General features: G+C 40.4%; 1 protein-coding gene across 3 annotated transcripts in view; it reads right to left on the reverse strand.

Moving 5' to 3' along the window:
• Positions 1-5,321: 5,321 nt before the first annotated feature.
• MIGA1 (mitoguardin 1) overlaps positions 5,322-24,575 on the reverse strand; it is a 33,434-nt gene continuing 14,180 nt past the window's right edge. For 2 of the 3 annotated variants that reach the window (XM_062497325.1, XM_062497324.1), the window contains 9 exons: positions 17,108-17,208; positions 10,231-10,349; positions 9,976-10,048; positions 9,550-9,636; positions 9,328-9,426; positions 8,875-9,009; positions 7,647-7,700; positions 6,860-6,976; positions 5,322-6,532 (listed from right to left, as the gene is read on the reverse strand). In XM_062497325.1, coding sequence (XP_062353309.1) covers positions 6,314-6,532; positions 6,860-6,976; positions 7,647-7,700; positions 8,875-9,009; positions 9,328-9,426; positions 9,550-9,636; positions 9,976-10,048; positions 10,231-10,349; positions 17,108-17,208 — 1,004 coding nt within the window. In that variant the 3' untranslated portion in view covers positions 5,322-6,313. The remainder of the gene's footprint in view (positions 6,533-6,859; positions 6,977-7,646; positions 7,701-8,874; positions 9,010-9,327; positions 9,427-9,549; positions 9,637-9,975; positions 10,049-10,230; positions 10,350-17,107; positions 17,209-24,575) is intronic. The other variant, XM_062497326.1, reaches the window with a different exon arrangement.

The raw sequence follows: 24,575 nt of genomic DNA on the forward strand, positions 1-24,575 counted from the left end.
TTCTCAGAAATGCTCCTGGCCAACTCAGACTGAAGTGGTTACTCACAGTGGTCATGGCTTGACCTCTGCCTCTGCCACAAAGGAGAGATCTCCAGAGCTTCCTAGAGACTTGCTGCTGCTTCCCCCTGAGCAACCCTACCCCGCTGGGGGAGCTGACGTCTCTAAAAGCTGGATCATGTCTACCACCTTGACCTGAGCAGCTACAGCTGCCTTCGCTGCACAGCAAGGGCCACTTCCATTGCCTCCTGCACTGCTCTCCCAGTGCCATCAGCTTTCCCCACCGCCTCCCCGCAGCCAGCGTGACCATGGCACTGGTCCTCCTTAAAGGACTTTCAAAGCTGGATAACCACATAAATGCTTGCCTGACTTCTTTCACTGAGAAAACTACTCATCTAATATATGCCAAATGCAGTCAGAGAAAGTATTCCTTACTAATGTCTTAAACCATCTACCGAGCTCTTGCATTTCACCAGACCGTGCTTTTTACATATACCAGTCATATTCTCATACTTCTTCATGCTCCTTAATTGATACACTTGGCCCTGCTGTAAGACCAATTATAATTCTTCGTTTCATTGGACAATTTTCTAGGAGACCTAATGTCTCTTAAGACCTGAGATCTAAGGTTAAGAGTGCTGTATTTTCTACCATACAGCTATTTGCTGATTAATTTCTGAAATTCTAACATGCTTCATTAAACAGGCTTTTTTTCGTTATTTGTTGGCTTAAAAGAAGCCCTTATTTACCTAAAACAGACGTGATAATAACCTATTTGCAATCTGTCACAGAAGCCAAAGGTTTCCAAGCCACTGTTTTACAGCCATCACTTCAGAGTGAAGCAGAACCAGTGGACTCACTCGGTTTGCCCTCGCTGCTGAAGAGCACACCAGCAGAACTGAACTCCTGCGCGTGTAGAGACGAGCGGTTTCTGAAAATCGGGATTTACGGGATTTTCACCTAACTTTGATAAACCGCACATCACTCACCGCGGGTCCCTCACGGCAGGGCGGGACGGCCCTCCCGGGCTCCGCGTCCCCCGGGCCGCCTCAGCGGGGCCGGGAGGGCCGAGCCGAGCCCCGCGCACGGCAGCGGCTTCGTTAAACCGCTGCGAGCGCCCCGAGACAGCCGGCCGGAGCTGCGAGCGCCCCGAGACAGCCGGCCGGAGCTGCGAGCGCCCCGAGACAGCCGGCCGGAGCTGCGAGCGCCCCGAGACAGCCGGCCGGGGCTGCCAGCGCCCCGAGACAGCCGGCCGGAGCTGCCAGCGCCCCGAGACAGCCGGCCGGGGCTGCGAACGCCCCGAGACAGCCGGCCGGAGCTGCGAGCGCCCCGAGACAGCCGGCCGGGGCTGCGAGCGCCCCGAGACAGCCGGCCGGGGCTGCCAGCGCCCCGAGACAGCCGGCCGGCCCCGCTCCCGCACGGCTCTTCTGCGGCTGCACCGCCTCCCCCGGGGGCTGCCCCAGCCCGGGCGCCGCCGCGGCCGCGGTGCGAAGGTGCGGCTGCCCCGCAGCCCTGCGGGCTGTGTGTGCTCGGCCCGCCCGCCGGAACGGAGCGGAGCGGCGAGAGGAGACGGAGCTCTCGCCTCGGGTCCGGCCGAGGGGCGCCGCGGGCAGCGGGCAGGGCAGGGCAGGGCAGGCATCCCCGGAGCGGAGCGGGGCGGGGGGCCCGAGCCGCGCTGTGCCCCGCGGCGGCGGAGCCGCTCTTACCTGTGCGCTGCCCGCGCTGCGGCTCGGGGCGCTCCGGCGGGCGGGCGGGCTGCGCTGCCGAGCGCCCCTTGGCTGCGGCCGCCGCTCCGCCGCTGCAACTTTCCATAAAAGTCGCGACGCGCGCCCGGCGCCCGCATTCCAGGCGAGCCCCGCGCCGCGGCAGCTGGCCCGGCCCGGCCCGGCTCGGCTCGTCCCCGGCCCCTGCGGTTCGGCGCGCCGTGCCCGGCCCCTCGTTGGCCGCGCGGGGTGAGCAGCCAGCCGGCCCCCCTCCCCGCCGGCAGCAGCCCGGCCAACAGGCTAATTTTGGGCTGGAAGCAGCACCGAGCTATAAATAGCCGGGGCGGCGAGGCCGCCGCTCTGCTGCGCGTCCCTGGCCCCGCCGGCCCTGCCGCCCCGGGACACACCGCCCGCAGCCTCCGCCTTCCCCTGCCCGCGCTGCTTCCGAGCGACGCGGCTTCTTCCGGCCCGGCCCGGAGCTCCCGGCCCGGTACCGGCGGAGCTGCCCCGGGCCGGCAGCCGCGGGTCGGCCGCACTCACCGCCGCCGCAGCCCCGGCCCCGCAGGCAGGGAGCGCTCCGCTGCGCTGGCTCTGCCGGCCCGCGGGGTTTTATAGCTACGGCGGTCCGGACCCGGGTCGGTTAATGGCACATGGAGAGCGATCAACTAATAATAGTAATGTGACAGTCCGCTGATGGAGCGGGGAGGAATCTCCCTAGTGCCAGACTGCGAGAGGCAGAGCGCAGCGCCTGTCGCTGGGAACTGTAAAAGGCAGAGGCAGAAACGTGATTTTATTATATCTGATTACATTCCTTTTCCTGCTCAAAGATGACTTCTTTCCTACATGTTCAGTTGCAAGGTTTCCAGTGCAGAACTGTCTTCTTCCTATCTCTCTTGTATTGTGTCTGCCGGACTGGAGCCTAACTTTCAGCTGGGTTATCACCACCAGGACAATAACCACACGACCTTAAGCTGTGCAGATCTGAACAACGACCATCAAAGCTAAAACACGAAAGGCGTTTGCCTTGTGAGGGACCGAGCGGGCACTTTCCCCCAGTGCCACCCTCGGGGCATCAGTACTGAAGCACGGGAGCAGCACCCTCGGGGCTCCGACTGCCAGGGACCCACCCGTCCTCAGCAGTTGAGCACAGGCAGCACATAAAATAAATCTGGGCAGATGAAAGCACGGATACACGGCCCTCCTACAGCTCTACGGGTTAGACTCTTTATGTCCTCTATTTCATTATTTATATTACTCCATAAAGGAGGTCTTGGTCCACAACTGGAGCTCAGTGCAGCAGTTTGGCTTGGAAATAAGGCAGAAAAATTCATCTCCTAAAACCCAGCAGAGAGACAACAGCTTGGCACAGAGTTGTATGCAAAGAAACTGAACATCCCAAAAGCTGTTCCCATTCAATATTTTTTCATTTATATAGTAAATTTTGTAACAGTTGTTCTTGGTTGATTTCAGGCAGCAAACTCCAATTTCAGGATGACTAACTGGTATCAAAATTCCTCCCATATTAAATAATTTTGAATTAGATTTCAAGAATTGTGCATATTCAAGTTTCAGATCGTTATATGAGCAACAGTTGTTTCACTGAAATATTTTATTTTATATACACAGCTGCAGTTAATTTAGGCAATAGAAAGGTCACAAATACTCTTACTGACACTTGATTTGACACATTTACTTTGATAGAAACCAAACACTACAAAAAGGAAGAATAATAATCATTAAGAACACATTTAAAATAAGATTATAATTACAACCAAATTACAAATTATATAAATATTTGATGCTTTCTAATCCCTATGCATTCAACATTTCTAATCTTAGGAGTACTGTTACGGCAGAAGAGGACGGCTTTTAAATTTAGTTTGTTCTTATTAGCATGGAAAGTATCATTCAAAACTGTCTAAATTTAGATACTATAAACTAAATTCTGAGTCTGATTATGAATTAACTAGAGTAGAACTGCATCATACTATCACTGCTATGGTGCAGCTCTGGCACTTGTGTTTGCAGAGATGGTGCATTTCGGAAATGCATCAGCCACACGGCCGGTTATCAACAAATGTTCTGTCCAGCTAAAGGTGCAGGCTGGAAGAGAACTGACTGCAGTTCTGTGCTACAGGGAGAGAGCTATCTCCCATTTAAACCTGCATCTCTCTCTGGAGTTGGTTGCATACTCACCAGAGATGAATGCTTTTTCTAAAAAGATCGAAAAAGACTCAGAAGAGATCAAAAGCCTTCCCACCTGTACCTGCGCATTTTCCTGTCTCTCTATTCCCTTCTTTTTCAGTTTCTTTACTGTTTCTCAATCAAGTGTTTGTTGGTGGCATCTGATAAGAACCCGATCCTGTATTTCTTATTTTGGATGGGAAATGCATTGGTTCCATTTCCATTCCAAGTTCTGTGGACTTTTGAGAGCTCTATGAGTATACAGAATGCTCCTGTTTTAAATGGGCACAAATGCTTCAGTTAGATACTGTGAAGTTATTCCCCGTTTTCTAAATAGTTTGCTGTCTGATTAGACCTTTCTTATTCTTCTGTTTAAAGCAATCCTTTCATTTTTGACAGAAGACCAAATTTCCAGGTTTTACTTTTTTCCAAGTGTCTGGAAAAATTTATAATCTCATCTGCAGCTCTTTTTCTTCAAGAGCTTTTTGTAAATAATATGAAAACCTCAATATACCTTTACTTGCATGAAAAACTGCATTTCTATTTCTCTGTGATGTATGGTAAGGTATAATTTTCTTCATACCATTTTATTAGACCAGACAAATCACAGCAGACAATTTCCTCTGTTACATACAGGTCATACACTTGCTGTAGAATATGCAGAACACTTACTCTGCTCCTTCTATTTCCAGCTATTCCTATTGATTCTCAACCCAACAAGACACCTTTATTATTCCGTATAATTTCTTTTTTTAACTAGCAAAAAGTTGCCAAATACACACAGCTTAAACATACTTATCTGCTCAAAAGTTAAGTGAGGTGGGTGAAAAAAACTTCATATGCCTGTATTGAATACAGATTGCAGAGAAAAAAAAAATACAGCATGGAAGTTGATGCCAAGCTCAGCAAGTTAAATGGTGGAAATAGGCCAAGAATAGCATTTGGAATTTCTGTTTTATTATATATAGAGTATACTCCTTTTTGTTAAATAAACTATAATCAGTTGGCATTTCACACAAGTAATATGACATATTATCATAATTTTTTTGTATTTATCAAATGAGTACAACAAAGGAGCAAAATGCTGGCTGCAGTAAAATCTATTAATTCCACATGCCCTCCTTTTGAATAGCATCCTTTTGGGTTGTGTTTGACATCAAAGTTGAAATGTTTCTAGTCAAAGTGTGTTTTGATATCCTAGATTTTAACAACATGATGCTCAAGTATCTGAATACTTGGAATTACTCTGTAATTACTCTGTATTTCTTGACATGGGATAGATTCTTGTGGGCTGGCTTTGTGTGGCAAAGGCATGTAAGTGCAATTTTAGAGCCTAAACTAACTGTGAAGCATTGCTTCAGTTGACAGAAGTTCAAAGATTAGAGCTCAGCATTATTTATCACCTCTGGAACAGGAAAAGCCATTGCTGCAAGGTGCCTCATGCTTTCTGAAGGTGCTGTGCTCCTACCTGAAGTTCAGGCTTCCATGGCCTGAGCCACAGTTTTACACTGCACAGAAATGGCCACAATTGCTTAAATCTCCTCTTAAACAGACACCTGATTTCCCACAAAGAAGGGAGGAAGACACAAATTCTTAAATTAAAAAACACTGCCTTCAATTCTGTTTCATGATTAATAAATCTTATCACACATACTTATTTAAAAATATATTTGGAAATGCTACATATGAACTGAGAATAATATTGGTTCATTTACCACCACATTGAGTAGTAATGGTTTCAGAACCAGGAAGTTTTAAATTAACTGGTGAAGCTAGCATAGCTTTTCAAATATAAATAAATATTTTAAAACATCACCTTAGTGATGTTTAGATATTTTAAACTAAAATAAAGTGAAAATTGCATACTGGCAGTCATTCCTGTAGTACAAAATGGCTGCTTACACCCACACAAATGGAATTCTGGGGCAGGGGCAACATGTTCAGTTCTGTGCGTGTGATTACTTTATTGCACGTGTCACATGAATCAGGGACTGCAGATACCCCAGACAAAACACCTTCTAGATCTAGACACCTAATGATTTGGAGACTCTGCAATGAACATTTTGTACTATAAGCTTTTAAAGGAAACAACTCCATCAGCTTCACTTACGAATTATTTGTGCAAAAGTACAGTATTTCATAAATAAAGTTTACCTGAATATTACAGAAAAAAGCTTTGGGATACATGAAATATAAATACAGCAACAGCTGGGCTGGAAAATTAATTTAGGTATATACAGTAATACACTCCCCAGTTCTTTTCACAGATGATGTACATTTAACCTCCCTGAGTCCTTTTCCATACTTAGCAACACGACGCATTCCCAGATGCTTGCTCAGTAACAGCCACAGTAGCTTCAGCTCTAGAGAAAAGGGTGGAAAAGAGCACATCTAGGTGCACTCCCTGCCATCTGCCAGGGGTTTGAAGCTTACTGTACTTTTGCTTCCAGGAGCCCACTGGTCATGACAGGCCCGTGGCCACTGACACAGGCCCCCACGTGCCTCAGTGAGTCTGCCCCCAGGTAGGCCAGCAGCAGCTCCGTGTGCCGGACCAGCAGCTGGGTGAGGTCTTCAGCCAGGCTCTCCATGCTTGAGTACCTCACCTTCTCAAAATCAAAAATGTCCTTGAGGAAGAAAAGCACTTGATCCTAGCGTGGAAAAAGAAAAGGAAAAACTCGTTTTCAGTTACAAGAAGGGATAAAAAGGTAATGCAATGCTAACAGCTCTTTCTTTAATATGTTCCCTAAAAGCATCCAGTTATGTATTATTTTGATGCTGAGACAGGAGCGTGCTGAAACAGCCTTTGCAAAATAGTTCCAGGCTTAAAACATTCATATGAAAGTACTTATTTCCCATGGTTTCTTATTGTTAGCCTTAATCTTAGGAAAATGCAAACGTATACTAATAAATAAGATCTTATTTTAAACAATTTTTTTTTAATTTATAAAAGTGGTAATTAAAAAGAAGTTGCAAACCTTGAAGAAGCAGCATAGGTCATACAGGGAATTTCTAGGGCCCAAAAAGCCCCAGGCCAAAACAGGGCTGATATGTTCACATATAGCATAGAAATGTGCAAAAAATCCATCAGGCACCTAGTGATGTAAAAAATTGTAGACCAAAATTACACAGTATAAATTTAGTATACAGCTCTATTATTCAGCATTATGTCTTCATAAAAGCCTAACACTTCCTTCCTTGGTTTAACAAAATCCTCCAAAGGTAAGGAGCTCTGGCACAGAGTTCTGCTGAGTCCCTGCAGAGAGAGGTCAGGATGCAGAAGGGGCTGAGGAGAGCCTGCAGCAGAATTCCTGGTGCTGGTGAGGAACGTGGTGCTCCTGCAGGTAATGGGGCAGGACTGGATGTGATTTGTCTGTGGGGTCACCCAGGGAGATGGGGCTGAGAATCCCAGCAGGAGCAGGTGAGATACAAGAATCGTGACCTTGGTGTGCAGAAGTGTGAGATGTGCACGTGGGGCAGGAAGTCAGAGAAGTGACTGACACCACCACCAACTGCACCTACATTAGGTCTGAAAATCTGACCTACTGAAAATATGAAAACTTTGCAGTTAAGAACTTTTGCTAAAAACAGGTATTAGAGCCCCAGGAGCTACACTTGTGCAACTGGCAAACCTCTTGTCTAAATTAACAAGTCTACAGGACTAAGGATGATCACTCATTTATTTTGCCAAAGTTACAAAAAACCCTTCAGATTCTTAGGAGATGATCCATATCTTTGTTCTATGTAATTTGAAGGGCAACTTACCTTCATTTGCTGTCTTTTTTGCTTCAGTACTGACCAACAACTTGAAGCCACAGCCTAATTGCAAAAAGGAAAAAATAAAGCAAGCCCCAAATCATTTTCCATCTCAAAATAACTCATCTGCAGAATACAGTATTTCTGTATTCTGTATTTCCAGGACATGCATTTTCTTCATTTTCAGTCTTGTGAAAACACAAAGTTTAAAACTATAGAACAGCAGCTGATATAAATAACAATTATACGTAGTTCTTGCTTGCTATTTCAGATCCATCTTTGCAACATTTCTGTTAGTTAAATTCAAATGTAATTTAGCATCCTTGACTGATTTTACAGCTACCACAGTTAGCAACACTCACTGGGTTTAAGTGAGGACCAGACTCGTATATTAAAGTATGTGCTCAGCTTCAGTAACTATTTTAGATATTAAGTGGTATGTGAACACATTGAAATGTACTTTTTCATTTCAGCAAAAACATTCTTGCAATAGCTTCAGATTCAGCTATGGAGCTTTGTCCAAATATGGACCTGTGAAATACAATATACCAGTATCAGTACTGGGCTTGTTCCCCTCCTAGCCTCTAACTATCCTCATCTGACTCCCCTCAGTACTGCAAAGAGAGTTTATTGTAGACAAAGCCCAATGTTACTATATAACTACAAAAATATATATGTGTTATCCTTACTTTTTAACTCTAGAGGGAATATTTCTATTGAAAAACAAAAATAAAATGAAAACTTGTAGTTTACAGATAAAAATGGATGAAATGACAATAGTTTCTGTACCAGCTGACCATGGAGTAGCTTGTGTCTCTAACAGAGGGATGAGATCTATTTGGCAAAGAAACAGGCAGATATGAAAAATCATTCATTGTAATCAATAGTTGAATATCTGTATTGTATTTATTTACTTTTGTTTCCTTGCAACTTGGTCCCTTATTGCTAAATCTCTGGTCTATGAACCAAAATCTAAGATGTCTAAGAGGTGGCTAACAGAAACTTCATCTCTAAAATTCTACTTCCTCAGAGAAAGGAAGGACAAGTTAAAGTACTTTCTCCAAAATATTCAATCATTCTCTGTTTTGGGCCCAGACTTGTAACTTTGAAATTCCTATTATGAAAAACCTGACAATGCAATCTGTTAAATTCTTTTGAGGATGATCTCAGGTACATACTCAGTACATTGCAATGTCCTACAGATCAATTAGTATGATAACTACAGATGAATACTTACTGTTTCTTTAAAAGAGGAATTTAACCAGCGGTTATTTACTACATTCTGTATAGATATTGGTGGATTTTCTAAATCTTCAAATGAATCCATTAATATGAAGTCCAGAACAACATCATAAAAATTCAGATTTTTCACCTATATTAAATGAGAACATGATCTAAGTAACCTAGTTTGTCTTTCAGCAGTGGAATTCAGCATGCACCATATTGTAACACTGTGTTAACATTTGCAGATTTGCAATTGTTTTTAATGAATATTAAAAATACTTTGTCAGTAAAGGAGAAGTTAAAAAAATGTGTGGTTTCTGGTACTAAACTGGTGAATGCCATTTCTCTAAATCAGCAATATAAACAATAAAGAGTTGTCTTTCCCACAGTTCTGAACAGTAAAAGTTTATTTTTAGGTCCTATGGCATTAGTAAGGGTAAAAGCACTTTTCAGAAATGCAACTCACCCCTCTAGCAGCAAGTTCCATTTCGGTATTATCCCAGTGATCTGTTTGTTCCAAAAAATATATCATTTCATCAAAGACATCTTCAAATTTCTTTGGATTCTGTAAAGTAAAAGCAATGAGTATCAAGCAAATGTAAAAAGAGACATGACTGATTTTCCCCAGACAGTGAATTCAGGTAGAAGTTACATAAGCAACAAAACATTGGTAAAAACAGGCTTTTACCTTTCGTGCTTTCACAATTAAAGCAGACAAAATTTTTCTTCCACTTTCAGCAAGAAATATTCTGTTTGCTGTTTCTGAAAGAATTATCTAGAAAAGGGTTCAGAAAATATAAACAGGTTAATTCACAGGTTGCACCAAGTGATCTTAAACATTTTAATCAATTCTCATATAATTATCACCTCTAGTATGTTTAGCAAGTTCCTAATAAGGCTTGAGTGTAAAGGTTCCAAAGTTAATCATAAAATCTGGACTCTTCTGTGAATACATCTCACTTTACAATGATAAAAATGTAGTAAAAGCAACAAGAAATTATTTAAATACAGATGACATTATAAAAATGCTTGCACAGAGAATAACAGTCAGTTTCAATGCCATGTATTTTAGTTTAGGCTTAACAAGACAGACAAATCATTCCTTACTCTTTACCTGGAAGGCCTGTCGAATACAATGAAGCTTAGCAAGGAAGTCACTGTCTCCTAGACATTCAAACATTTCAGTCCTATGCAAAATAGAGAAATTTTCAAAGACCATTAAAAAAGGCAGCACAAGAATATCCATTTAAGTCAAATCACAAGAAGAAATTTCTAGCACAAGTGACTTCTAAAAAGTGATTTTTAGATAGAATATTAAACTTTAGTTCTTGCTCTTTCTGGAAATATTTAAATAGACATAAATCAATACCTTAACACCCGTGAATAAATTTTGCCTTCTTCTGCTAAGTGCATGGCTTCTTCATACAAGGGGCAGTGGCAGAGGGAATCCAGACCATATGTGCTACGAACATCTCTGTGCTCTGAAAGCTGAAAAAAAAATTTTTGGAATTTCATTAAAGAGCTTGCTGACATAAGTTTTGTAAAGATTAAACAAATTGAAGTTTTTCTGATGTTCTGCTGAAAGGTGCATATTTTTCTGCATGTCCTTCAAATAAGGGGTAACAACCAAGAAGTGAATGGAACAAGTACAACAGGTCGTAAGACTTAACTTCTTAACTCTTAAAATCTGAAAGCTACAGTTTCAAGTTTCAAAACTGTTTAATTAACAAAATAGAGGCAGCTTACTTTTGTGTTCAATATGCCTAGTTAAGTCTTTGTATTGTCTAGTTAAATAAATCAAATGGGTCTCAAAGCTGTTAAAAGAAAATAACTGCCAGGACACAAAGTACATGATGATTTCACCATACAATTCTTAGGAAGCTGGAAATAGTAACACCCTCCCACCCCTGTTTTAGTTTCACTGGTAAATAAGTCTGCCAGTTACCAAAGCACATTGTGTAAACCATGAGCATTCAGTGGTTTATACTACAGGCTCCCCAAAACATTTTCATTTATTGGCAGTTTTAATTCTATGGTTAATATAGAAATAAAAATGAACTTGTAGACATTTTTAAAGAAAGAAAAAAACAAAGCCAGATCCACAAATCAAAGCACATAAATAACACAGAGAACTCCTGTTTACAGGAGGCATCATATTTAATCCACAAAACAGTGTCTAGCTACAATTTCATGACAAAAATTACATCATATTACTAATGATAAAAAAATTCTAATGTTTACACATAATTCAATTTAGTTAATGACCAGAAAATTAATTCTAGGGGCTTTTTCCCCAATATCCTGTATGGGGCAAACAAACCTGTGTTTCTAGGCTATTAAAACTGAGCATAGAAACGTAACTCTCAGGGTAATTTAACTATGTAAAAGATTAATATCTCTCTTAGAATGACTTTAAAAAATCATAATGAAGTATTGCTTTATGTTAAACCTCCATGAAAATTTTCAAGTAAATAAATGCTGAGCAGCTTCTCCTGCCACTGAGTTCATACAGCCAAGTATGATGAACTTCAGGCAAATCACCTTCCTCAGGTATTTGTGAAACTGAGTGTGACTGAATTAGAGCTGGTGATTTCCACAGTTAGATGCAGGTGACCTTCATCTGCTGCCAGCACCTGAGGTGATAACATCTTTACACAGGAAGATGGCTGATCATTGCCTTTGGGGTCACAGATTAGCACAGGAACCGATACCTGGGCATTGGGTGAGGCCCTTGAATCTATTTAGCTTTTTCTTAAAGAAAACAACAATTCCTCTCATGCTAACAGATTAAATAAAAGTATCAGGAGGGAAAGGTCTAACTGTTCTTCCTCGAAGAAGATGATTTTGACTACAGGTTGAAGTTCTAACAAATAATATTTGGAAAGGGGGAACAAATTCCTTTACCACTGACTTCTCTTGGTATGCAAAAAGTGAAGGGGGAAAAAGCAAACAAACTGAAAACCGGAAACTAAATGTTTAACTAGAAAAGGGGATTTCAGACAGGCACTGAAGTTGCACCATGAATGCTCCTGGACTCATCATGGATTTTCATTTCATGCTTTCTAGTATTTAAAAATATATGGCTATACCAGCGTTTTATATATAGACATAAAAAGTACATAGATACAACAATATGTAGATGTAACATAGATTATTATGCTTTAAATGATCTTGCAACCAGTAGGGCCGTTCTTTGAGATTAAATAAAATAAAAGTGTGGCTATATAAACATCCTGCTTAAAGTACAACTTGTTAAAGATTATTTTTAAAGATACATCCACATTTTTAATGTAGTAGAGTTCAGCAATTAGGAAAATTCACATATCATACTCAATATTTAACAAGATGTAGAGCATACAATGTTTTCTAGATAAGAGCTTTCCAAGATGACATCAAAAGGAAAATGAACTCTTAGTTGTAAAAGTCTTTGAGGACTTAGTACCTGCGAGGAAAAAGGTGGGCAGAAAAGTTAGTTTTCAGTTAGATGTCCCACTATAAGTACCTCATATAAATTGGCATGTGTTCATGGTATTTATTATATAAAGGCACCTGCTCTTTATCCTACGATGTACCCCTAAGCACCACATAACTCTCCTCAACAGGGATTTGGTACCAATGAGAAGTTACCAGAAAGCTCCAGCATCCAACATCTTGGCATCACAGGTAAGGAGGACACTTGCAAGCTCCCCAAGTCCTTTCCTGCCATTCTGTAGTGGTCACATCTGTGCACAGCCACTGCCACTGCCACTGTGAGACTCTTGACACACCTCCAGGGATGACAAGGAGCTATGTCAGCTACCAACAGTGCTGGCAGCAGCCAGCAACACCGAGGCTTGAGATGATGGACTGGATGTGCCAGCCCCTAAGTGTCTGCTACTTCCTCAGGGTCAGAGAGGTACATGGAGAAGAAAATGAAAATGCAGACAAATAAGAGATAAAAGAAGATTGACAGTACAGCACCAATCTCATCTTGTAAGGCTTTACTTGCATCCATTCAAGGCTCAAAAAAGAGAGACCAGTCAGTGAGCACCACAAGGACATTTATGATGACCTGCAGTGGATATCTGAGATCATTAAAATAACTCATACATCTTCCAAACTCTAAAGCTTGCAGTTCTAACTTGTGTCTAATTAGGCCTGCCATGCTGCAGAGCAGCCTCTGAAGATTACAACATGGATATTGTTCAGATGCCAATCAGTTTTCTCAGGACAGTTCAGCTTTAAGGCTGTATCTGCAGTAGAGAGATGCTGAAATCATTGCTCTAAAGCATCAAACCTTTGCCACTTGCAATCATTTTTAGGCCTGGGATGCCTAAAACCCTGACTGCTTTGGTTTAAGGAACAGGCTTGGTATTCTTATTTGCCACCCACAAGTTGTTTCTTAATAAATAGAAAAAATTCTCAGCTGTGCATCAAGACCTTGTTGACTACCAAAATAACCACCTACATGAATGTAACAAAAATAAACAATGCTAGACCTTTTAGGAATTCTTGCTTGATTCCCCTAATAGAGAGGTCACTTTACTGGCACATTCAGCATTCCTTGCATTTTAAGAAATTATGTTTACCCTATATTAAAAAAGCTGACGATGATCTCTTTACAATATAAAGAAAAGATAAATTCAGAGAAAAGATTTCCTTAAAAAAAGTAAGTAGCTGCAGGACGAAAGTGAAACATGCTTGGGGAGTTGGAAGATGTGATGATTAGTAACTAAAATGTTTGGGATGGCATTTTATTAAGTCGAAATGATGAAGTGGTGTGTTCCACCTAAGGTCTGGAAGAAAACAGGAAGGCTGTTACTGATAAAAAGCAGCAAAGGCTTTATTCACAAGTCTAAAAAATCTCCCAAGCTTTGGACTACATTAACATTTTAACAAGGAAAGCAAAGTTTATTTGATAATAAACCTACAGATTCAGTACTAGCCAAAACATAAAAATAAGACATGATAAATGCACGTGCACTGACAAGAAAGAAGCAGCAACAAAGCTCACTGTCAGGGAGAGCAGGAAAGAGGTTCTGTTAGGAAGATGGAAAAGAAGCCAGGAAGGAGAGGGCAAAGGCCTTTATCTGGCACATTCACTGCTGCACTGTTGCCAAAGGTGGCAGCTATTTTGAACACAGCTGATGGGAAAGCGAGACTATGAAAAGCATACTAACCCTCATCAACACAAGCTGACAGCAGCCAGGCTCAAATGGGGAAGAAAATACCACTATTTATCACAGTAGTAGTATTAATAACTTAATTAGGGCAAACAGTAGTGTTTACCACCCCTCCTGCAGTGCTTCTAGGGCCTAAGTGTTTGAGAATAGAAGCCTGTCTGGTCATGGGGATGGCAACTGTGTCTAAATTGTCTTTATAAGGATTCAGGCACCTGTGTACTGTAGGTGTCCAGACAGACACAACTCTGTATGCAAAGTCATCAAATGAGTGATCCTCAGCATCCTCTTGATCACCAGCCATAGCCAAGATGAAGTTTTGGTACACCCTCCTGCTATCCTGTAGAGCTCATCAAAAGGGCACATGATGCTAATCCTGCCAAACTGTCCCAGTTTTGTAAAGCTCTTTCCTATATTTTGTTGTAATATAACAGCATGGCATTCTTGTTGCCTCCTAAGCAGTATCCCTATCAATTTCCATTCAAGCATCTATCTGTGTCTTGTTTTATGAATGTTCTCTCTCCTGCAGGCAGGGAGCTAAATTTGACCTGACTGTGTGTCAGCACTGAAACATGAACACAGTTTCCAGTCTCCAAAATCAGAGTCACTCAGAATACTTAGTCCTGCTCCTTGGGACAGGATGCAGTCCAGAAGGAAGCCAAGGAACTGTCAACACACAGCTTGCAGCATGATGAAGCCACAAAAAATGGTGCCATATTCTAATTTTCTGGAAGGTGAAATTATTAATTCCAGTAGGGCATAATCACAGAGCAGTATAAACACACATATGAATTTCAGATTTAAGAACATTCCTATCAGGACACAGAGTTTAGGACAGTTACTAGTATTATAACTACAATCAGGGAGCTTATGATGAAAAAACTGCCTTGTTTGGCCCTTAGGTGAGACACATCTGAAGCTGGAAAACCCTCAGATCTCTTAGCCTGAATTAAAACATCCCACTGTTTCCATAGTGCAAGAAAAAAATACTAAGAAGTAGATAAGCAAGAGGAAGCTACTCGACATCATCATGTCTGGAATAAAAGAACCTGGTATGTCAATTCTAATCCTGTTAAATCAAAACAATTACTGTTCTCTACTAATAGCTGAATATACTGGGAAGTCATTACTGCTCCTTCTCATTGCCATAATGTGAGGCATTTCCCTGCCACACACTCTCCTGAGGATGGACAAAACACTAAATCATGGTAATGGTGTTTTTGTACAAGAACACCAATTCACAGCCTTCTTTACCCTACACCACACAATGATGGCCTGTAGCTACAACTACAGAGTTAGCTGACCCTATAGTTTAAGCCTAGTGACTCTTATTTAACCCAGAACATTGATGGTGTTCTGGCTCAAAAACCGAAGTGCAAGTTGTTCATGTTCTATTAATCTTCAGGCCTTCTGTCACCTAGGAATTTCACTAGATTCTTCAATAAAATCTGAGAAAAGAGAGTTTGTTCCATTGGCAAAGACTAGAACAGCTGGAAAGGAAGAAAAAAATCGTCATAACTTTGTCCTGGAAGAACAAGTTGACAGAAGTGGCTTTGAGGTATCAAAATGTGGAGAATATTTTCAGGATACTTAAAAACTATTACGTGTCCAATTTTGATTCCAGTATTTTTTTAGCAAATACTGGGACAATATAGCTTCAGGAGAGGATAATGATTCCACTGAGGTGATACATCATGGGGTTTTCTGTTTGCTTGACTGATTGGCTGGTTTTGCCTTTTTTTTAAGCCAAGTAGCACAAATGAGCATAAGGGGTTGTTTTCATCCTCACGTACTTGCAAAAGCATTATGGAAGTCCACGGGAAAAGAAAAAAAAAAACAAACCAGACACAAAGTGTACAGACTATAATGGTTCACAGCTCCTCTCACGAGCTAGTAGAGTTGAAGCAAGCTTGAATTGTTGTCTTGTCCAAATTACAGCAAAGAGTAACTAGTCTCTATGGATACAATCCTCATTTGGAATGGAGGTTAGGCACGGCAACTTAATGTGAGTTACTAAATCAAGGTAATTGTGTTATGGAAAAACAAACCCTGCAATAGACAGTCAAAACAATTGCAAAGAATGTGCGTGGAATTCTCTCTTTTTGCAACTGACTTTAGTAGCTTAGTTGTAGTGCATATATGAGAGCAATATTTATCACAAAATGGATCTATTGAGGCCAACTGCCTCTCCTGTTTTTGGGGAAGAATGCTATTCAAGATCACTTCAGCTCCCCAGAGACTACAGAAGGAGATACTCCTCATTCAAGTAAGTGTGTCACTGCTCCTGAGCCTCTTTCATATAATTCAAGGGAGCTGGAGCAGCCTGCAGCTACATAGACAGGTTGTTACCCAGAGATTTCTGTGTATCGTTTGTGCTCTTATCCCAGAGGATTAGAGCAAGTTAGATGAGGTACGTTACCTTGTCAAGGAAGCTTCCCAGTGGGGCCAGTCAGGAGGCTCCCTGGCAGTCCCACTCCACTCCAGGACTGTCCCTCCCCAGGGGTGGCTGCAGGGAGCTGTGGGGTCCCTGCTCACCTCCCCACCCAGCCTGGGCCCAGGGCTCCCTGAACAGCTTCAGACCGCTGGCTCCTGCTAAACCATTTAATCCTGGAGCAACAACAGAGTAACAGCTCCAACTGCTGCCTTCTTATTGTGCATGGGACATGCTGAAACAGCTAGCTGTCAATTTCTTACCATTTCCTCTCAAAAAAACCCCTCCACGTCTAAACAATACAAAGCCCTCTTCATACATCTTTATAGTATGGTAAAGCAATAGGAAAAAAGAACAGAAAATTATAAATCATGGTGAAAGGAACTACTACAGCTTCAACTGATTGCTTTTTCACTCATGAAAATGTGATCCATTTTTCAAAAGCAACTTCTATTTAGGAGAAGTTGGGGATGCATTATGCCAGTACACCAAAAAACCCCAAAACAATTGGTTCAAACAAAGCCTGGAAAAGCTCTTTTTTCCCCATAAGAGAAATATATTTTTGCTTAGAACGATTAGCAAAAAATTAGGATTCTTCTGTTCACTATTCAAATAGATCACCAAACCTTTAAAAAAGCAATCTTTAAGAGTCTTACCTCAGCTGTGGAAACAAAGGAGTCTGTGGATGCAATGCTTAATGTATCTCGAAGGCAGAAATCATCCGCATTATCCTTTACAGTAATGTCTGTATTTTTATCTTTAAAAATGAAAACAAAAAGTTTATTAGGCTATTGAAAATTCCATTTAAATCTTGAAAATGTGCTTCTTGTGTACTTTAACATAGCATTTCATTTGGAAGGCACAACATTATACTACTATCAGACTAAATTATTTTATGACCAACTAACATATGTAAAGGTAGCTGTGTTTTTCAGCCTTTAAAGTGGATTTTCAAATATCATCCACAACGAACTGGAAGAAGAAAAAAAGACTTGGCCAAGGTTTTTTGCCTTTCTTTTACAGACTTCTGATGATCTCTGTATTTTATGATATTACTTTGCTATATTGATCTAGACCCTCAGTTAAGTTTTTGGCTTGGCTGTCTTATGTAATAAACTGCTCAATGTCCTAGCCACCACTTTCATTTTTCTAAATGAAAGTCCATTAATTAAAAGAACACCACCACATTTTAATTTCACTTGAATTTGTTCACTTTCTACTTCTCATGCCTTTTTTCACTTGCTGGTTCTTCCGGAGAACAAATGAAGCCTTTAATCTTCACTGCATCCTCTTCCATCAAAAAGCTTCTCAATTGAAATAACACATCCAGAAGTATTTCCTACAGTACAAGAATTCTTAAAGCCTTTAAAATAACCGATATTTTTTCTTAAAATCATATGCAATACAGCTTCTCTCAGTTCTGCTTTACTTTATTCTCAGATTTCAACTGTTGCACTTCTTGGATGGTTTCATTTTCACTGTACAGAAACACTTTCACAGAAGGATTAAATTCATAAGTCAGTCAGACTTTGGCTTGATGTGACCCATCCAACGTTCCCAGTAGAGCAGATGCATTTCTTTTGGGTTACTTTACCTTCAGACATTACACATGTGTTCCTAAAAGTCTGTTTTATCTCCAAGAGTCAGCAGCAACCAGCTACCCAATGTCATCTGACCTGTTGCTAGGGCAATACTTCATTAAAAACACCATTACATAGCAGAGTGGCCAAATGCCAATTTACTGGGATGGTTTACTCATCACTTGAAATGCTACAAAGCCACATTTCTTAACTATTACTTTGGTGGTTGTTATGGTTTTATTAGTTACGGACTTGGAACGACAGCTCAAAAACTGCATAGAACAAGTATCTGTCTTTGGGAAAATTCACTGAGGGAAAAAATTATTCGAAGTTTGGACACAGATTTTACTACAGTTAAGAAAATTGCAATCACAACTTCACCACTATTTATATGAAATCTGATTTTTTTCAGCTCATTCTTAATCATTCTTTCTTCTGACCTCTTAAAACCAAGAGGAAAAGTACTGTAGCTTCCAAGTTGGTTGAGAAACAATCACATATTGAAATTTGAAATGCTGGAACAGAAAACCAAACTGTGGTTTGTAAAGCACTACCTTGAGGTCTGCTTAGAGTAGTTGGGTAACATGATGTTTCTTTCTTATTTTTAACTCATGCTTTGCATTAATTCTCTTCTAATATTACATTAGATGATTTTCTAGTATCACTTTTTCACAAAAAAGTTGCTGAAATTGCAATAATACTGGTAAACCCAGGGTAGCACAGGAATCTATAGCCTGGTTGCAGATTTTTTGGCTCTCCTTTTTTCAACCTCTCCTTTTGCCTATGTTGTTTTTACTGTTATATATGAGTTTATGGTTCAACAACAAGAACATATTCCCAGACTGATTCTAAATTATTTAACTCTGGGTCATGTAGTTGATTACATATGAATGGGAATAATACTATTTAACTAAAATTTTTTCCACATACTTAAAAAAAAAATTGGTGTAAATGAAGGAACTACAGCCCAGAAAAACACAGAATCAGGGGTTCTTCCATAGATCTTGCATTCAGCCTGTTGTAGACAACATGAAGCTCTAGACTTAATATAATCTTGACTTTGTTGAAAATTCAAATTTCCAAGTTTTCTAATATGAACTAAAACTATCACCAAGGCAGTATGCTTTTAACACATTTATTAGTTGAACATGGAATATCTGTGTTTTCACTCAAAGAAAATTCTTACGGCTACAGAAAAAAAGACACAAAATTTGCATATTATGAGGAAGCACAAGATTAAAAATAAGGTTGGTAATGCTGAGTGAAATAATACCTTTGGCAAGTGATATCTGCACACAAAGCACAGCCTCCCTAAAGAAAACAAAACAGCCTTGTCAGCTATTTCTGACTCTCAGGCCACCACCACCCTAATAACCTAAAACATCCTTGGCCAAGCAGGTGCTTATCAATACCCATGCTGTGAAGGGAACACACTATTATGAAAAATCACCATGGAATTTCACTAGGGTGAAAACAAAGTTACAGCTGAAGTACATACCAGGCAAGTACCAGCAGAACATTCTTAGACACAAGAACATGAAAAAAAAAGAGACAGGGGCACAAAGAGACTCCTGGAATGAACAGCTGCAAGATGAACACACCCACCAGTGCCTGCAACTGCTCTTACACTCATCTCTAGTTCTTATGGACTCTAATCACTTCAAGAAGGGAATACTAGCAAGTATGTGAGCTTCAAATGTACTCTACTTTTTTGAGGAGCCAAGGAGTTATTTTGGGTTCACTTATATTTGTAAAGAGGATGAAGCAGAGTTTCAGATGTTACCATCACGGCTCTTGATTGTAGTGACTTAAAATGTATATGTGGTCCTTAAATTAGATTAAGGTATTTAAAAAATGGAACAACATGGAGGACTGCTAAAGCTTGTGAAGTTACTCCTAGCTTTACAAGTCCTTGCAAACAACTACCTATTTAAAACTAAACAAGATTTTTTTTAAAAAAGAGACCAGAACCAAGCTATTTTCACATATATTTACAAAGTACTAATCTAGAATAATTATTTGTCTTTGTTCTGGTAGGTTTTCACGGTAAGACAGAGAACAAAGCTAATCCCCTAAACTTTCAGAGCAAAATCTGACCTTCATGACTGCACAGAAATTAACTTTTTAGTATTCAGCTGGGAAGCATTCACCTTCACATGATGTTTTAAAGCTCTGAAAACCGTTTCCATATTATCTTCCTGCCAACCCTGAATGAAACATGGCAGGAGCTCACAAGTGAGTTTGGCACATAGCTGACACATTTAAAAAAGGAAAGCACTTACCCACTAGTAAAGAACTCACTGGGAGTTACAGATTTTAGTTCCAATTACCACCATTAAAGTCATGGTTCCCTATTCTGCCCAGCCCTCCCACTCCAGTGGAAAATCAGTGCAGTTAATATATCACAAGCAGGAAAGCAGGATGAGAAAGGAGAAACTTTATATACTCTGAAGAGGAAAAAACCTTGCAAAGGAATCCACTTATGAAAAGTCATGGTACCCTCAGAGCAGCAGGGGCCCAGTGTTCTGTGAGCCCATGTTGTGTGCTCAGACCCCTTCGACGTGTGGCTTCCTGCCCAGTGAAGGGAATTACAATAATCCAGTTCAGACAGCACAGCAGCAAGAATCAACATGGTTCAGTTCCATGTAAGTGTGCCACATCCTTCTAGCTAGTCACAACTGGCACTGTGGTTTGTCACCTCTTGCTGAAACATCCAAAAGCAGCTTTATTTACATTTATAAAAGGTCATAATTCTGAGTGCTGATCATCACTTCTACCAAGTGGCTGCTAAAGTATTACATGAAGTCTTACAGGATGCACCCAGAAAGCAGTGAATTTTATGTCATTTTGTATTTATAAAAAGAAAACAATCCCAGCCTTCAGGTGGCCCCTTTTGATGACAGCCGCAGGTTAAAAAAAACAAGCCAAGAATGGAGCAGGGTACCCACACAGATCATTGTGGATCTAATGTTGCATTGTGTGTTTATATTGTTCAGTAACACAAATATCTGGGATAGCTGAGGGCATCCAACTGCATAAAACCAAATCTGTTATTATCTTCAGCATGAAAACGTATTTCATGTCAGGGTATTTTAACAATATCTTTCCAAATCTTGTACTCTACCAGTAAATCAGCACGTATCATGAGCTCAGCATGTCTCATGGTTCTTTGTTGCGACTGCTCTGACGCAAACTGAAGTCACAGACTCCTTTAGAAAACAAAGCAGCAGTCCTCCCACAGCCACCAAACCCACAGAAGACACTCCAGCCTTGCTCTCAGTGGGTGCTCACACCACCAGCAGGGCCCTACTCTAACTCAGAAGCTTCTAAATTCTCTCAGCAGTGAGACCAGGAACTCAGCAACCAAAGCTGTCTGGTGGGGAAGAACTGGGGAATACAGAGCACAGGATAGCATCAGATAATCAGTGTTTGCAATTTCACCTTCCTCCTAATATTCCCAGACCTTTGTCAAGGTAAGCTTTGGCTGAGCTTACTGCTGAGCCTTCAAATTACATCCTTAACAGAAACCTCAGTAGTTTTCATGCAGGGAATAATCTGCTTATGTGTGAATAGACAGTCAAATCTTACTTTCTTAGAAAAAGTTGACTCAACAGAGCTTTCATAATTGTCTCCAAGCACAACTATAATATTCAGGGTTCATATAAAAGCCTTCTACTTAAAACACACTCATACAGGTATAAAAAGGTCCATTTTCCAAGACACTGGGTTCCCAGCTAATTATCATTATGCAAACCCCAAGATGTTCTTCAGTCACTGTGTACTGTATTACTTTGATGTTATTCTTAAAACAAAAGTAGTACAGCTGATTAAAAGCTGAATTAAAAACATTTCTATATAGATGACAGTAATATATTCTTCATAAGTAGAAAATGCTTATAAAAATGAATAGTACAATCCACTCAGTTTACATACATAAGCAATAAAATCCACCTGAAAACTGTGATGCGCTGATTTGCAGTATTTGTCATCTGGGAAAAAGATGCAATTTGCCTAAAATATTCTCATAATCCTCAAGAGATTTTCTAAATCCTTTGGAAAGAAATAATTTCTGGGATGCTGATAATTTGGCTATTTTCAGTCATTCAAGATGCTGACTTTGTCCACAAAGTTATATTATTTGCAGAATACCATGTTTAATGGTGTATAAAACAAAACAACATGGCTACTGCTCTTATACCCTACTGCTCTCATCTTGTAAAGGAAAATAAACAGCACAAAATTACATCAGCAATCATTTTAGTTTCTCCATGTAAAAATTAAGTGTATGTGAGAAAGGAGTGTAATTTCAATTTATTTCCTGTAATCCATGCACACTGGTACATCAAATTACAGAAGAGTATTAGGAAACACCATATAAATTTGATATTCTGGGATGGTGATAATTAAATTATTCTTTCAAGATTTAAATTTACTGAAGAATTCTTCTGTAAATTCGATAAGAGTTGGAATATTTTCTGATAGTTGCAACTTTTTTAAGCAAAGAAATAACCAAAGGTTAAAATCATCATTTTATTATAGAGAACACAACCTGTGATAGCTGTGTCTGAATCATTGTAGTGGGATTTACTGTAAAACCAAAATTTCAAAGTAGAAAGACCTCATTATGAGAAACTCTATGATCTCAAGGAAGAGGCAGAGTAAACACATATGGTGCCATATTGCTGAAATCTGAATTTTAAGAAAACAAAGCAGCATCTGATATGTATTTTATGCCCTGAATTAACACATCATGTGTGCTGATAGTTGAGAAATCAGTTTAGTAAACACAAAATAGATGTATGCATGTCTTCACCTCTGTTTTACTTCTCTGACACTCTGCTTTACAGACAAATGGTCCTGAAACAGATTTTCAACACGTACCTTTTGTAAACTACATGTCACTAGGAGGCCTCTCCCTATCAGAGCCTTTCATTTCATTGAAAATGTAAACACTGATTCATAACTGCATGGTCCTACACTTATACAGGGTTATAGTTTTTCACAACTTCTTTACCTTGAACCTAAGTATCAGTGGATCTTCCCTGATTTTAGGGTTTAAATCCCAATCCTTTAGAGAACAGTTTTGCTTCTGAGCACTCTTCTGTTTTCAAGTCTAATAGTTTAGGCAGCAGTTACTTGATTTGAGAGAGAAGATTTGGCAGCCAAGCAAAGTTTGCTCAGTTGTCGAACCCAGACAGAGTCTGCCTGGATGGATGTGCAGCACAAAGTTGTCACTTCTCTTCCATTCTCCTGTAGCTCAGAAAGCATCACATCTCTTGTCCACAGCAAAAAACAGTTTGAATTTCAGTGCTGCTCATTTCAAAGCTGAGACTTTGAAGCCCCAGGCTTTATAGCACAGCCCTGTGGAGCCTGCCAGACACCTTACTCATCAGATTTAAACGTCACTGCCTTTTCCCAGCTCTTCACATCTCAAAACCAAGTGCAACCTTCTGCTATTTTTGCACAGCCACCTTCCAGCGACGATGGCATGGTCTGTTTGACCCCATTCAGCGTGACAGTACATTCATTAACTCATGGGGATGCAGAGCAGATTCAAGATGCAATGTCATATTTAGAGAAGAAAGAAGTACAAGGTTAACTTTCAGGCTTCAACATCTAGAAGTTAGTACCTTCAATACCTTTCCCACACCAGAGGCCTCCATAAGCAGGTTAGGTAGAAAAATCTTCTCACCAGATTGAGAAAGGAATCTCAAAAGTAAGTGAATTTCTCCCTTTGGAGTCCCTCTGTGAGTCAGTGGGTACTTAAAAGCAGGATGTTTATAACAGTGCATTACTAAGAGTATCCCTTCCTTCTTTCCAATTCATTGCCCCCTTCTTGGCTTTCCCACCATGCATTTCTTCAAAGAGCAGATATTACTGCACATAGTGATGAAAAGGGACAATAATAACCAGCAACTGTTGCTCAGTTCCTGAAACCTGTTGTGTTTCTAATTGTGTCTTCAAATTGCTTTTTTTTCAAATCTGTTTCTTAACATGTTATATGAAACCCAAAAGAGCAAACATTTTAGTATTCTGGCATAAAAACTACTTTGCTGGACACAGCATAAGACTGTGGGACCATCCAAGATGATCTTGTCAAACTAAAGATCTCTGGGAAGGTTTTTCTTTAGCCAGTACATCATGCCATAGGGAAGTTGACACTTCAAAGCAAGAAAGACAGACTGACAAAAGGAATCCACACATTCATTTGTTCTTCCATTAAAAGAAACATATGCTGCCCAGCAGATGGTAATTCCACTTACATGAATGAAAAAAATATCAAAATTATCAAAAAAATCTGACACTGTCTCATCCCTGAATTACCAGACAAAGACAGAACCAGCTATACAACTGATGAGCCTCAGTGAAACAAACATCAAAAGATGCAGATACACATGTGTGTTTCAGGCTCACACTTGGACTGTGTATTCAGAATGGGGCACGTTTGACACAGACAAACTCTGTAAGAACAGCCTAATAATATCTGTCCTCCCTTCAATTCCAGGGTAGAACTATTTTACAGAGTGCTGCAGACTCCAGTGAC

Source organism: Cinclus cinclus, chromosome 8, assembly GCF_963662255.1.
Source record: "Cinclus cinclus chromosome 8, bCinCin1.1, whole genome shotgun sequence".
Taxonomy (NCBI): Eukaryota; Metazoa; Chordata; class Aves; order Passeriformes; family Cinclidae; genus Cinclus; species Cinclus cinclus.